This window comes from Marmota flaviventris, chromosome 6, assembly GCF_047511675.1.
Source record: "Marmota flaviventris isolate mMarFla1 chromosome 6, mMarFla1.hap1, whole genome shotgun sequence".
NCBI classification, from domain to species: Eukaryota; Metazoa; Chordata; class Mammalia; order Rodentia; family Sciuridae; genus Marmota; species Marmota flaviventris.
Window position 1 is genome coordinate 72,746,496 of NC_092503.1, and position 13,888 is coordinate 72,760,383.

A 13,888-nucleotide genomic window follows, 5' to 3' on the forward strand; every position below is an offset into this window, starting at 1 on the left:
GGCTATAGGGATGGGAAGGATGGTAGAATGAGACAGACATTATTACCCTCTATACATGTATGATTACAGTACTGGAGTGATTCTGCACCATGTACAGCCAGAGGAATGAAAAGTTGTACTCCATTTACGTACAATATGTCAAAGTGCATTCTACTATAAAATTAATTAATTAATTATTATACTAATATTAATAATATATTAATATTATTAATATATTAAAAATAAAAAGGTAAGTTTTGTCAAGTATTTTACTTCCTCTAATCAGTGGATTCATTTTCTAAAAGTAACATAGCATAATTACCCTACTATTATGTATTGTTTTTTGTATTAATGTATTATATATCTAATAATTCAGTCTTCTGCTGTTTATATCACTCTTACATCACAAAGAAAACCTTTATCATTCTTTTTTTTCTGATTTGTTGTTTTATTTTCTCTGCCTTCATGAGCACTTAGTAATGAAGTTATTTATGTGAAAACAAGATTTTTGAGTTGATTTCTTGAGATATATTTTTAAAAATCTACCTTTCATCACACTGTCTACTTTTTGAATGATCAAAAAGTAAAATTATAACTTCAGGAAAGGAAAAAATTACCAACTTAATTTGACTCCTAACAGCAAGTCATAAAAGGTGGGCAAAAACGTCTAAGTATAAACCTATATTTACATCTCATTTATTCACCACCATCACACACTTTTCCTCTTTCTTTCCTCTCTTTTCCTTTTGCTTCCCTCCCTTCCTTTCAATAATAATTTTAAATTTGGCCAAAACCGATGGTCATAATATTTCCTTAGCATAGCCTAGACTGTTAAAGAAAATTTTGTTCTTAAAAAAATCCCTTGGAGGGCCCCACTGAAAAAAGAAGAAGCAAGTTTAAAAGACCCAAGAGCTAATCTAAGATTTCCCAGTGGCCAAAACTGAAACAATTTGAGCATCAAAATAAATGAAGACAGTGTTTTATTATAAGCCAAAGAATAAAATAAACATTCAGGAGTTCATATTTTTATAAATAAGCAATTAAATAGGGAAGAAGGGAAAAAAAATCTTCATTATAGAAGTCCAAATAATAAATGTACAAGGCATTGAGGAAATAGAAAATTCTGTTGGGATAGAATAGTGATATTTGCTGCATGCTGGATTGATGTATAAATACTAAAATTAATGATGGAAACTTTGAGAAACAGGTTATGTATATAGCTTTAGAGTATCTTCTCTAAGAAATTTAAGTGACCACAAATTCTTTAATACCCTTCCTATTAGGAAGTGGAGCTTAATTCCCCTCTCCTTGAGCGGAGCTAGATGTTCTGACTTACAACTAATCATAGACTATGGAAAGGGAAAAAAAAAACCAGTAATTTTACAGTACAGAAACCTGGCAAGCACACTTAAACCAAGTAATCAGGGTTAACATCACCAATAATACTTTCAGATATGATAGAATGAGAAGGGTGCATCCCTCCCAACCCATAACCTTAGTCTCATCATGAGCAAACATCAGAAAATTCCCAATTGAAGAGTGTTCTACAGAATATCCAGTGCTCTTCAAAAGAATCAAGAACTGTTTTGAGAAACTCTCATGGATTGGGAAGAGTCTAAGGAGATGTAGCAATTAAATGCAATGTAATTTCCTCTTTTGGATCCTAGAACAGATGAAGACATTAATGGAAAAACTAATAAAATGTGTAGTATAGTTTATTATGTTGTACTAATGCTAACTTTTTTAGAGTTGATAATATAACATGATATGTAAAATATAAACATTAGAGGAAGTTGGGTGAAGGAAATACAGAAACTCTCTGTACTATCTTTACAACTTTTCTGTGTATAATTATCTCGAAATTAAAAGTTAAAAAGAAAGAAAACCAACTCCCTGGTGGCTTTTCAGTATGCAGGTATTTGGTATTTCAAAGTGTCTTCAAAACATATTACCTTCAGAGAAACCTCCCTTCCTTTAGCCTTTGTGCAGTTAAAAATAATAATAATATTCCATTATGTATATATACCACATTTTCTTTATCTATTCACCTACTAAAGGGCATCTAGGTTGGTTCCACAGTTTAGCTTTTGTGAATTGTGCTGCTATAAACATTGATGTGGCTGTGTCCCTGTAGTATGCTGTTTTTAGTGCTTTGGGTATAGACCCAGGAGTGGGATAGCTGGGTCAAATGGTGGTTCCATTCCAGGTTTTTTAGGGAATCTCCATACTGCTTTCCAGATTGGTTGCACCAATTTGCAGTCCCACCAGCAATGTAAGAGTGTGCCTTTCCCCCCACATCCTCACCAACACTTACTGTTGTTTGTGTTCTTAATAGCTGCCCTTCTGACTGGAGATGAAATATTAAGAGTAGTTTTGGTTTGCATTTCTGTAATTGCTAGAGATATTGAGCATTTTTCATATGTTTGTTAATTAATTGTGTATCTTCTTCTGAGAAGTGTCTGTTCAGTTCCATGGCCCATTTAGTGTGGAATATTATTCAGCATTAAAGGAGAATAAAATCATGGCATTTGCAGGTAAATGGATGGAGCTGGAGAATATAATGCTAAGTGAAATTAGCCAATCCCAAAAAACCAAATGCCGAATGATTTCTCTGTTTTAAGGATGCTGATTCATAGTATGCTGCGGTGGGTGGGGAACGATTAAATGAACTCTAGATAGGGCAAAGGGGAGAAGGGGAGAAAAGAGAAGGGAGGGGGCATAGGGGTAGGAAAGACAATAGAATGTGATGGTCATCATTACCCTAAGTACATGTATGAAGACATGAAGGATGTGACTATACTTTGTGTACAACCAGAGATACGAAAAAATTGTGTTCTATATGTGTAATATGAATTTTAATGCATTCTGTTGTCATATATAACAAATTAAAATTTAAAAATTTATTAGATTTGCAAAAATTTAAAACAACAATAATAATAAATAATAAAAAGATGAGGGTTTTTTTTAAATTTTTTATTGTTGGTTGTTCAAAACATTACAAATTTCTTGACATATCATATTCCACACTTTGATTCAAGTGGGTCATGAACTCCCACCTTCACCCCATACACAGATTGCAGAATCACATCAGTTACACATCCATTGATTTACATATTGCCATACTAGTGTCTGTTGTGCTCCGCTGCCTTTCCCATCCTCCACCATCCCCCCTCCCCTCCTCTCCCATCCCCTCCCCTCCTCTCTCTCTACCCCCTCCACTGTATAACCCTGAGGGTCTCCTTCCATTTCCATGCAATTTCCCTTCTCTCTCCCCTTCCCTCCCACCTCTCATCCCTGTTAAATGTTAATCTTCTTCTCATGCTCTTCGTCCCTACTCTGTTCTTAGTTACTCTCCTTATATCAAAGAAGACATTTGGCATTTGTTTTTTAGGGATTGGCTAGCTTCACTTAGCATAATCTGCTCTAATGCCATCCATTTCCCTGCAAATTCTATGATTTTGTCATTTTTTAATGCAGAGTAATACTCCATTGTGTATAAATGCCACATTTTTTTTATCCATTCGTCTATTGAAGGGCATCTAGGTTGGTTCCACAGTCTTGCTATTGTGAATTGTGCTGCTATGAACATCGATGTAGCAGTGTCCCTGTAGCATGCTCTTTTTAGGTCTTTAGGGAATAGACTAAGAAGGGGAATAGCTGGGTCAAATGGTGGCTCCATTCCCAGCTTTCCAAGAAATCTCCATACTGCTTTCCAAATTGGCTGCACCAATTTGCAGTCCCACCAGCAATGTACAAGTGTACCCTTTTCCCCACATCCTCGCCAGCACTTGTTGTTGTTTGACTTCATAATGGCTGCCAGTCTTACTGGAGTGAGATGGTATCTTAGGGTGGTTTTGATTTGCATTTCTCTGACAGCTAGAGATGGTGAGCATTTTTTCATGTACTTGTTGATTGACTGTATGTCCTCCTCTGAGAAGTGTCTGTTCAGGTCCTTGGCCCATTTGTTGATTGGGTTGTTTGTTCTCTTATTGTCTAACTTTTTGAGTTCTTTGTATACTCTGGATATTAGGGCTCTATCTGAAGTGTGAGGAGTAAAGATTTGTTCCCAGGGTGTAGGCTCCCTATTTACCTCTCTTATTGTTTCTTTTGCTGAGAAAAAACTTTTTAGTTTGAGTAAGTCCCATTTGTTGATTCTAGTTATTAACTTTTGTGCTATGGGTGTCCTATTGAGGAATTTGGAGCCCGACCCCACCGAATGTAGATCGCAGCCAACTTTTTCTTCTATCAGACGGCGTGTCTCTGATTTGATATCAAGCTCCTTGATCCATTTTGAATTAACTTTTGTGCATGGCGAGAGAAAGGGATTCAGTTTCATTTTGTTGCATATGGATTTCCAGTTTTCCCAGCACCATTTGTTGAAGATGCTATCCTTCCTCCATTGCATGCTTTTAGCCCTTTTATCAAATATAAGATAGTTGTAGTTTTGTGGATTGGTTTCTGTGTCCTCTATTCTGTACCATTGGTCCACCCGCCTGTTTTGGTACCAGTACCATGCTGTTTTTGTTACTATTGCTCTGTAGTATAGTTTGAAGTCTGGTATCGCTATACCGCCTGATTCACACTTCCTGCTTAGCATTGTTTTTGCTATTCTGGGTCTTTTATTTTTCCATATGAATTTCATGATTGCTTTCTCTATTTCTACAAGAAATGCCGTTGGGATTTTGATTGGCATTGCATTAAACCTATAGAGAACTTTTGGTAATATCGCCATTTTGATGATGTTAGTTCTGCCTATCCATGAACAGGGTATATTTTTCCATCTTCTAAGATCTTCTTCTATTTCTCTCTTTAGGGTTCTGTAGTTTTCATTGTATAAGTCTTTCACCTCTTTTGTTAGGTTGATTCCCAAGTATTTTATTTTTTTTGAAGATATTGTGAATGGAGTGGTTGTCCTCATTTCCATTTCAGAGGATTTGTCGCTGATATACAGGAATGCCTTTGATTTATGCGTGTTGATTTTATATCCTGCCACTTTGCTGAATTCATTTATTAGCTCTAATAGTTTCTTTGTAGAGCCTTTTGGGTCTGCTAGGTATAGAATCATGTCATCTGCAAATAGTGATAATTTAAGTTCTTCTTTTCCTATTTTTTTGCCTTTAATTTCTTTCGTCTGTCTAATTGCTCTGGCCAGTGTTTCGAGAACTATGTTGAACAGATAACGAAACTGAACTTCCATAGATCAGGGACAGTAATTCTAAAGGCTCCTATCCTACCCTAGAAATAGAAACACCTCTCTACTCTGTGCAAATCATTTCAGCCAACACCGATTGTGTGGTTTTGTGAGCAACAACAAAACAGTCTGTAAAAATGTGGCAGAACAGAGCAACTGTGATTTTTTTTCTTTCCATTTTGGGTCTAATTAAAAATTAGAACTGCTAATTAAAAATCTTCAGAGGTACTAGGTCCAGTTTCATATGACAGTCTCTTAACCCTAGATTATTGGTACATTCACATACTATAGAAGTATGTTATTCAATAAGAAGGATGCATGAAAAAAAATTTTCTATATAAAATATATATTGCTTCTTAACATTCCCCCCCAAAAATGAAAGCTTATTAATTCAATGTAATTATGGGTACAGATAGGAAATTGTGATTTGTAAATATTTTATTATTTTTACTTTTAAGCTCTCATTAACTCAAACTAAAATAACAGTTGATTTTAGAAGGCCTAATGGACCTGGTTTAATAAATAATAATATGTAATTGAGGATAATTGTCATCATAGTAACAAATTATAATATGGATACTAAAATTAAATGCCAGTCTTTCTTTTGATCTAAGTATTAGTGAAGTCTATCTTTAGTTTGTGCAAGTATGGGAGATATTATTTTTATCAGATATATTTTACCATCTAACCAAATGAGGGCCTTTGCAGTATATCTGTCTTGGGAACATAACTGGCATGATCAATGAAAAACAAAGTATTGTTCTTGAACATGGAAATGCAGTCAAGTTAGTAGTGGCAGATGCATGTATTTTTCAGGAAGTTCTCTTTCCCAGATTGTTAATGCTTGGCCAAACAGGTACACATGTAGTTAATAAATACTGCTAAGTTACTATAGTCAGATTGATAGCAATTCTGAAACTAAGAACACAAGAATGATAAGCTGTATGATAAAGACTTACCATAATTGCCGCTTAGTAGAAGTACAGACTGCACATTGTTGACTAGCAATCCATTCTTCTAAAGTAAATATTATATAATTTTCTTGACAGCTATATTCAAAATGTACCTTTTTATGTCAGCATGGTTCCTTTATTGAATTTCCTTCTAAAGTTTTTTTTATAAGCAATACTTCTAAAAGAAATCAAAGAAGATACAAATAATGAGAAGATTTTCAGTGTTCATGGTTAAACTATCCATACTACCTAAAGCAATCTCTATTAAAATCCCAATGGTATTTTTTTTTTAACAGAAGTAGAATTCATATGGAATCTAAAGGAATCCCAAATAGATGCGAGCCTCATACTTCCTTATTTTAAAACATACTACAATAGTAACTTAGATAGTGTATTTAATTACCAGCATAAAGACAGGCCACCAGTTATGCTGGCCGACTCCTATAATACTAACTATTTAGGAAGCCAAGGCTGGAAGATCACAAGTTTGTGGCCAGCCTCAGCAACTTAAGAGAGATCCTATCTCAAAATAAAAATTGAAAAGACTGGGGATATATAGTGGTAAAGCACTCCTGGTTCACCGCCACCACCACCACCAAATAAAACAAAACAGTATAACAGAGAGCCCAAAAATAAACCTGTGCATAGGTGAGCCAAATGATTTTCCACAAAGGTAACAAGACAACACTGTGGGGAAGGACAGTCTCTTCAATAAATGGTGCTGGGAAAACTGAATATTTACATGCAAAAGAATGAAGTTGACTCTAACTTTATATCACATAGGAAATCAACTGAAAAATTGATTTAAACTAAAATTTAAATCCTAAATTTATTAACTTCTAGAAAAAAAGATACACGGGGAAACTTCAGGACATAGATTTAACAGTGATTTCTTGGATATGGCACCAAAACTAGAAGCAGTAACATTACAAATAGACAAAAGAGACAGTATCAAATTTAACATCCTTTGCTCATCAACAGAGTAAAACAGTGGAATAATTGTAAATCATGTCTGATAAGGTGTTAAGATCTAGAATGTGTAAGAAACTTCTGTACAACTCAACAACAGAAAACCTTGGTTAAGAAATGGGCAAAGGACTTGAATAGACATTTCTAAGAAGGTATTTAACCAGAAGCATATGAAAAGATGCTCAGCATCATCAATCATTAGGGAAGTGTACATCAGAACCACAATGAGATATCTGACATCCATCAGGATGACCACTATCAAAAGTAGACGACAAATGTTGGTGAGCATACAGAGAAGTTGGAACCCCGCAATTGGTAGGAATGTAAAAGGTGCGACCATTTTGGGAAACAGTATGAAGGTTCTTCAAAAAATTAAAAACAGAATTACTATATGATCCAGCAACCCCACTTCTGACTTTCCAAAGAACTCAAAGCAGGATCTTGAAGAGATATTTGTGCTCCCACATTAACAGCAACATTGCCAAGAAGTAGAAGGAACCCAAAAGTTCATTGACATAGTTAAAGGCAACGTGATATATACATATGATGGAATATTATGTAGCTTTAAAGAAGAAGGAACTCCTATCACATGCTATAACATGAATGAACCTCAAGGACATTTTGCTAAGTCAGTCACAAAAGGACAAATACTGTGTGATTCTACTCATTTGAAGTATCTGAAGTCAAAATCACAGAAGCAAAAAATAGAAAGGTCTGGGTGGAAGGGAGAATTAATGCTTAGTGTGTCCAGAGTTGCAGTGTTGTAAGATGAAAAAGCCTGAGAGATCTCTTGTGCAACAATGTGAATATACTTAGCATGACTGAACTGTATACTTGAAAACTGTTAAGATGGTACATTTTTTTAACCAGTTTTTAGAAAGAAGTGTTTCATTGCCAATTTTATATTCAGTTACCAATTTTACTGATTATCTATGATGTCCCAGGCATTTTTATTCATTATTCTTGCAATGACTCAGTAAATTAGGAACTTGTTTACCCATTTTAGAAATAAGAAAATGAAGACTTTGAAGGGGTTGGAAACAAATTTCTGTTAGATCTTTCAAATAGTATAACATACATGTGGTTATCTAATTGAATGAATTGCCTAGTACTTGGCTATAAATAGTAAATCAAAAGTAAAAAGGTGGGTCCCTAGTAAAAAGTGCAGGAGAGTCTAGTCTATGATGATGGATAGTTGAGAATAAAGACACAGGTTTGCTAAGTGGACTATGGACCATCAGTTTTTGGAGGCAGGTCTAGTTCCAGAACCATTGAAAATGTTGTACCCGTTAGATTTGTTGAAAATGCAAATAGTTCAATCAAATATAATGCCCATTAAGGGACAAGAAATACAATTCGAAAGTTTTTATGAAGATATGCACTATCTAATCTGTGAATTGAAAGCATCTTTTAAAAATTTCCTTCCCTTCATATTCCTAGGTAATAGTGAATATGTGGGTAGAAAAAATGAGAGCATTTCAAATAATGCTAATGAAGTTAAATGATTGCAATCTACCATATTGTGAGGAAAAGTTGTTAGCTGTGAAAGATGAGGACAGAATTAAAATATTACCATGACTGGCATTTGATTTGAAAACTGCAAAGATAAGCTTTGGTTCCTATTTATGAAAACTGTCCTCACAGCCCAGTGGAATATCTTTTGAAAGGTTCTGTAGTTACCATGGATACTTTTTAGGTTTGATAAAGTAAGTTTTAATCCACTTTCAATCATCTGAAGTGAAGAAGCCAAGAAACCCACCAACTAAAGTCAAAGTAGCTTCATCTCTATATTCATACAAGTTTGGCAGATGAGAAGAAAGTAGCCTAAAGATTAGGTTTTTGGTTAATTATTTCTGCTTGAAAGCAAAATATTTAGGATGCACATTGCTTGGGTTTGGTTCTACCGTTTACTTTTTATGTGCAACTTTTTATGAATAAGGGGAAATTCTTGGATTTTGACATAGGAATTTAGATGGTGAGACCTTCCTGAAGGTTGAGGAAACCTAATCAGTATACTCAATTTCTGAAAGCCACAGACACAGACAGTATTGAAGGCTTGGTCCCCATGGTAACATATTTGCATTTGGCCCAGAAGTGGCTGCTTTCTGCTTAGCTTCTTTTAATTGCTATATATTGACAGCCGTTTTCATGACTATTTATAAAATGTCGGATAAATGAGCATGTGTACAAGGGAGTGCACACCATATCTTTAGGCTTGATTAGACACTTCAGATGACAAAGAGCTCTGCATGAAGAGTTACTGAGGTGTTTTTGGCATTTCCTAATGTGTCTGTCACATAATGGAAACAAAAAGCCTTTCAGATGATTTAAATATTTTCGTCAATTCTCTTTTAAAACAGGTGACAAAAGAGCTAAAACAGTATGACAACAAAATTATAGAATGCAAATTTGAGAACAACAGCTGGGTCTTCATGAGACAGAGAACAGACAAAAGTTTTCCTAATGCCTACAACACTGCCATGGGTGAGTATGACGACCTACCAGTAGTTATTACATTTAAAAAAAAAACTAAGTTGTTAGAACCCACATTCTGCTATATGTGCCATTCTACTTGATGGTACATAGAGTCATTTGTACTTCACCCTTGTTGACCAGAACATTGTCATGTCTGGCACCCTATTTGGTTCCAGTTAGCTTTTAGGTTTTCGTCTCTAAACTAGTGGGCTTGTGCCAAGTGCCCAGAAGAGAGTGTAAAGGGCAGGATACTGGGCTATATACAAGTTGAATTTATCCAACAACAACAACAAAAGCCATGATAATTTCAGATCTATTCAAAACTATACAAATCATTGTTTGCCAGATGGTAAAAGACAAAATTAGCAGGGGAAAGTAATTTCCAGCTCCTAAAATAATTTTACAAACAATGGAGAACAAAGTAAATGAAAACCATTTTAAAAAACACAAAATCTGCTATGCCATCCTTCAGAGTGTTCTTTGGGTACAATCTGAATTCTTTGGGGATTCAGAATAATTAAGGTTTTTTTTTTAATGAGGAACAACACAAATTAATTGAAATTTATAGGGTACACTTATTACTAGTAGCAGTTGCCCTAGATTACATTTTTTACTGGAGTTGAAAAAGGTAAAAAACAAGATTAAAGGTTAATAGAGTTGTGGACTTTAGCATGCTTAATCAATGATGATATGATAAGCTTAGAAGAAAATACAGAAATTGCCAGTTTAGGTTTTGCAGTTTAAAAGTGATTATTGTACATTTAAGGGCTCCTGTTGGAATTAGTATCCACGTTTAGGATGAGTTCAAAAGTAGCAATGATTAAGCCAGTGTCTTTTTTCCCAAAATCAAGTAGGTAAATAAAGTGAAAATGATTGGTACTAAATTTTGGTCATTCAAGAAAAGATGCTTTATTTATTAGACAATTTTTTAACCTATCTTACTTCAAAGAAGTTATTAAAATAATATGGTCTGCCATAGGCATGATGAGTAATGCTATGCTAAGTGTTTCAGAATGGACATCTTCCTGAGGGAAAGTTGGAAGATTGTAGTGCACTTTTTCTGTAGATGTTTTAGTCGAAGTATGGACTATAGTTCAGTGTACGGTGCTAGATTAGAATCCCATAAAAAACTATTTGAAGGAATAGAAAACCATAGTGAAGACATGCTTATAACCCAAATACCTAAAGTTTTAGTTTAAAATTAATATTCCAGTAAAGAATCGCCCCTAGGAAAGCAGTTATTTGGAAGGTGGGCAGAGGGAGGAGATTAGTTTAATCAGAAGCATGTCATCCTTTGGTAAAATGGCAGTGTTTAAACCTTTCTCACAAGCCTGTGTGTGGTGAGTCAGCTTCCCTAATTAACCCTCACGTGAGATGCTTGTCTCCCTTTGTCCACAGCTGTGTGCAATAGCATATCAAACCCTGTCACCAAGGAGATGCTGTTTGAGTTCATTGACAGATGTGCGTTAGCTTCTCAAGGGCAGAAGAGAAAGCATCACCTGGACCCTGACACTGAGCTCATGCCACCACCACCTCCCAAAAGGCCACGTCCTTCAACTTAAGACCTACCTGCCTCTGACTTCAGGCTCAAGAGGAAAGATGAGTGAGAAAAAAATGCTATTGCCCCATTTTTGCAGCCAGAAAAATGAAAAAACAAGTGTGACTTGATGTTGATGCACATTTGAATTAAAAAAAAAGGAAAAGGAAGGTATTGTAGCCAACTTGTATATTATTTGATGCATTTGTTTCCTCAGTGCTACAGTACCTAATGGACTTAAATATTTAATTTATATCGGATAAACTCAGCCTTACCTTGGGTAATCTGAAGATTGAAATATCCAAAGGTTTAAATGAGATTGAAATCACTGAAAAAGAGGCCTTGTTTGTATATGGATAACTTTACCTTTAATTTATAAAGTTAGCAATCTGGAACTGTGAGTGCATAAAACTCTGTATATTTTAGAAGCTGTGTTTCAACTATGGCAAATTTTCCTATTAAAAATATAGGCAATGGCATTAAAAGTTCTTGCTATCATTTATCATGATCCCCTACATTTCTGAAATTCCTATATTCAGAAACAGATGACAAAGTTGTTAGGTATTGTGTATTAAACAACTTGGTCTGGCTTATATTATTTTAAGAAGTTGTTTTGGAGATGTAAAAGTAAAAAAGTAAAGCTCCATTTTTGTGACTTGCATTGCTTCTTTAACAAGTCTTTTGAGTATTTTAATCTGTTTCTATTGTTTGGAGTACCGTATCAGATATCCGGTGTGTCCATTCTGGCAATAGTTTTGAACTACTTACCACCAGGTCCTTTATGTATGGCTCTCCTGGGAGACTTTTCATTTTTAAATGCCAGGGCTACTTCTGCTTTACCTCAGTGGTATCAGCACATTATAAATTACATTAAAACACACAACTCACTGTGATCTATGAAAGCGATATCAAATACAGATGATGTTGTGTTAGTTCCCTAAAATAAAATGGCCAAGGAAATGCCAGCTGACTCCTCTTATTAGAAGGTAATGTCAACAGAATGGAATGCTGTCACTAGAAAATCCTACACTTGTAGGAACTAAACATCAAGGAAATCAAGACATTTACTGTCAAAGCCAAAACTGTATCTATATTCTATTCTAGGGATGTTATTTCAGTGATACATCTGAATTCCAAAATGTTTACTGAGAGATAATGGGTTTAAAGGGCAGCTAATTGGTCATCTGCCATTGTTGAGAAACTGTATTCTGATTGACTTGTGAAGGAACTCTGAGAATTAGCTGATTAGAGGCTAATGTATTTATTTTTAGAGGTACATGTTTTAAATATATGTATTTAAAACAAATTTTCATGATCTAAATTTTATATATGTATATGCATATATATGTAAGTATATGCAACAGTGTATATTCTTCTACTGATACAGCCAGACATGAAAACCCAAATGAGTTACCTAGCAGGCTGAATATGTGACAGGATTTCTATATGACATAGCACAGATTAACCAAAAATGTATTTATATGCACCTGAGTTTTAATGTTTTTAAACAGTTTTCTCATGCAGTGCTTTTCTATGTGAAATACTAGAGTCATGCTTGGGCTTTTTCCTTTATTGTTCCCAAGTTATGTAATGTGTAGTGTGAACTTATCCAAAATGCCATTTTAATGTTTTTTTCCTAGAGTGCTTTTGTATGTTTGGGCGCTAAAGGGATTTAAACATCTGAATGCCACAGTGACTATTGAAAAAGGGGAAATTCTCAAGGGTCCATGTGTCTTTTACAAAGTGAATCAAAAAATAAATAAATAAAATGACTATGCAACTCCAAGTAGCCTGATGCCTGCTTCCCCAGGATTAGCAACTCTTCACATGGTATGTTGCTTGCTTTTGAGCCCTTGCAAAAGCAAAGCCCTTTTGCAGATATAAAAGCAAGCTTTTGCCAATGATCTTTTAGAGTTAAAATGTTTATGGTAATCGTAACCTTTGAAATGAGTCATGTGAAAAGAGCATCTCATTTTTAATACACCCAGATATTTTCTTTTTGCCATTGTGCATTTAGCAGGACTTAATTTTCTAAACTTATCCTTTCCTTTCTATTGAAGTACAATAGTTGGCCTTATAAGTAGATTCCATTTAGCCCCCAAACATGCTACCATTTAGAGTATCATAACAAGTCATTTAGACAGTCAAGGGCAGAGGGGAACCTAGAAGCAGGACTTGGGACATTATGAAGGAAACCCTTCCCTTCTTAGGTCACTTCCCAATAGCTATTTTCTAAGACTGAAGTATTTTAGATAAGGATAAGAAAACTTTGCTTTTCCTGAGTCATCACATGTAAAAAGCTTTAGCTTTTTGTTTGGAAAAGGTGTGGATGACTCTACTGCCTGGATGGTTACATTTGCTTTCCGTGAAATGCTCAGAAATGTCAGAACATTCCTTCTCTAATTGTGTGTCAGTGCGTATTGTAATAAAACTACTGATTTAAAATAAGAAAGTGTTTACTTTGTTTTCACTGGTGTTGCTTTTGTGTTTCTTCTGTTGTTGGTATCCAATCCTGTTCCTGTCAGCCACACCCAATGTAATGTATCTAGTTTTGCTGTACTCTAGAGATTAAAATCAAGTCTTTAAAATATCTTCTATTTTTCTTCCTGAGAAACTGGTTTTTGTTTTCCATATGAAACTAATTTGATTGACATGGGGATTGTATTTTTGAAAGCTAGGAGAGTGGGGGGAGGCACATCTTTATATGATGTTTACATTTTTGTTTATCTACCTTATCTTAGCAGGTTACACTATGAGTATTCTATTACATTATTTTAATGCATT

The 13,888-nt window shown here is 34.9% G+C and overlaps 1 protein-coding gene across 1 annotated transcript in view; it reads left to right on the forward strand.

Annotated features, from left to right (window-relative positions):
* Rngtt (RNA guanylyltransferase and 5'-phosphatase) overlaps nt 1-13,556 on the forward strand; it is a 239,393-nt gene extending 225,837 nt beyond the window's left edge. Inside the window, exons 15-16 of the mRNA XM_027928259.2 lie at nt 9,453-9,576; nt 10,966-13,556. Coding sequence (XP_027784060.1) covers nt 9,453-9,576; nt 10,966-11,129 — 288 coding nt within the window. The 3' untranslated portion in view covers nt 11,130-13,556. The remainder of the gene's footprint in view (nt 1-9,452; nt 9,577-10,965) is intronic.
* Nucleotides 13,557-13,888: the final 332 nt, after the last annotated feature.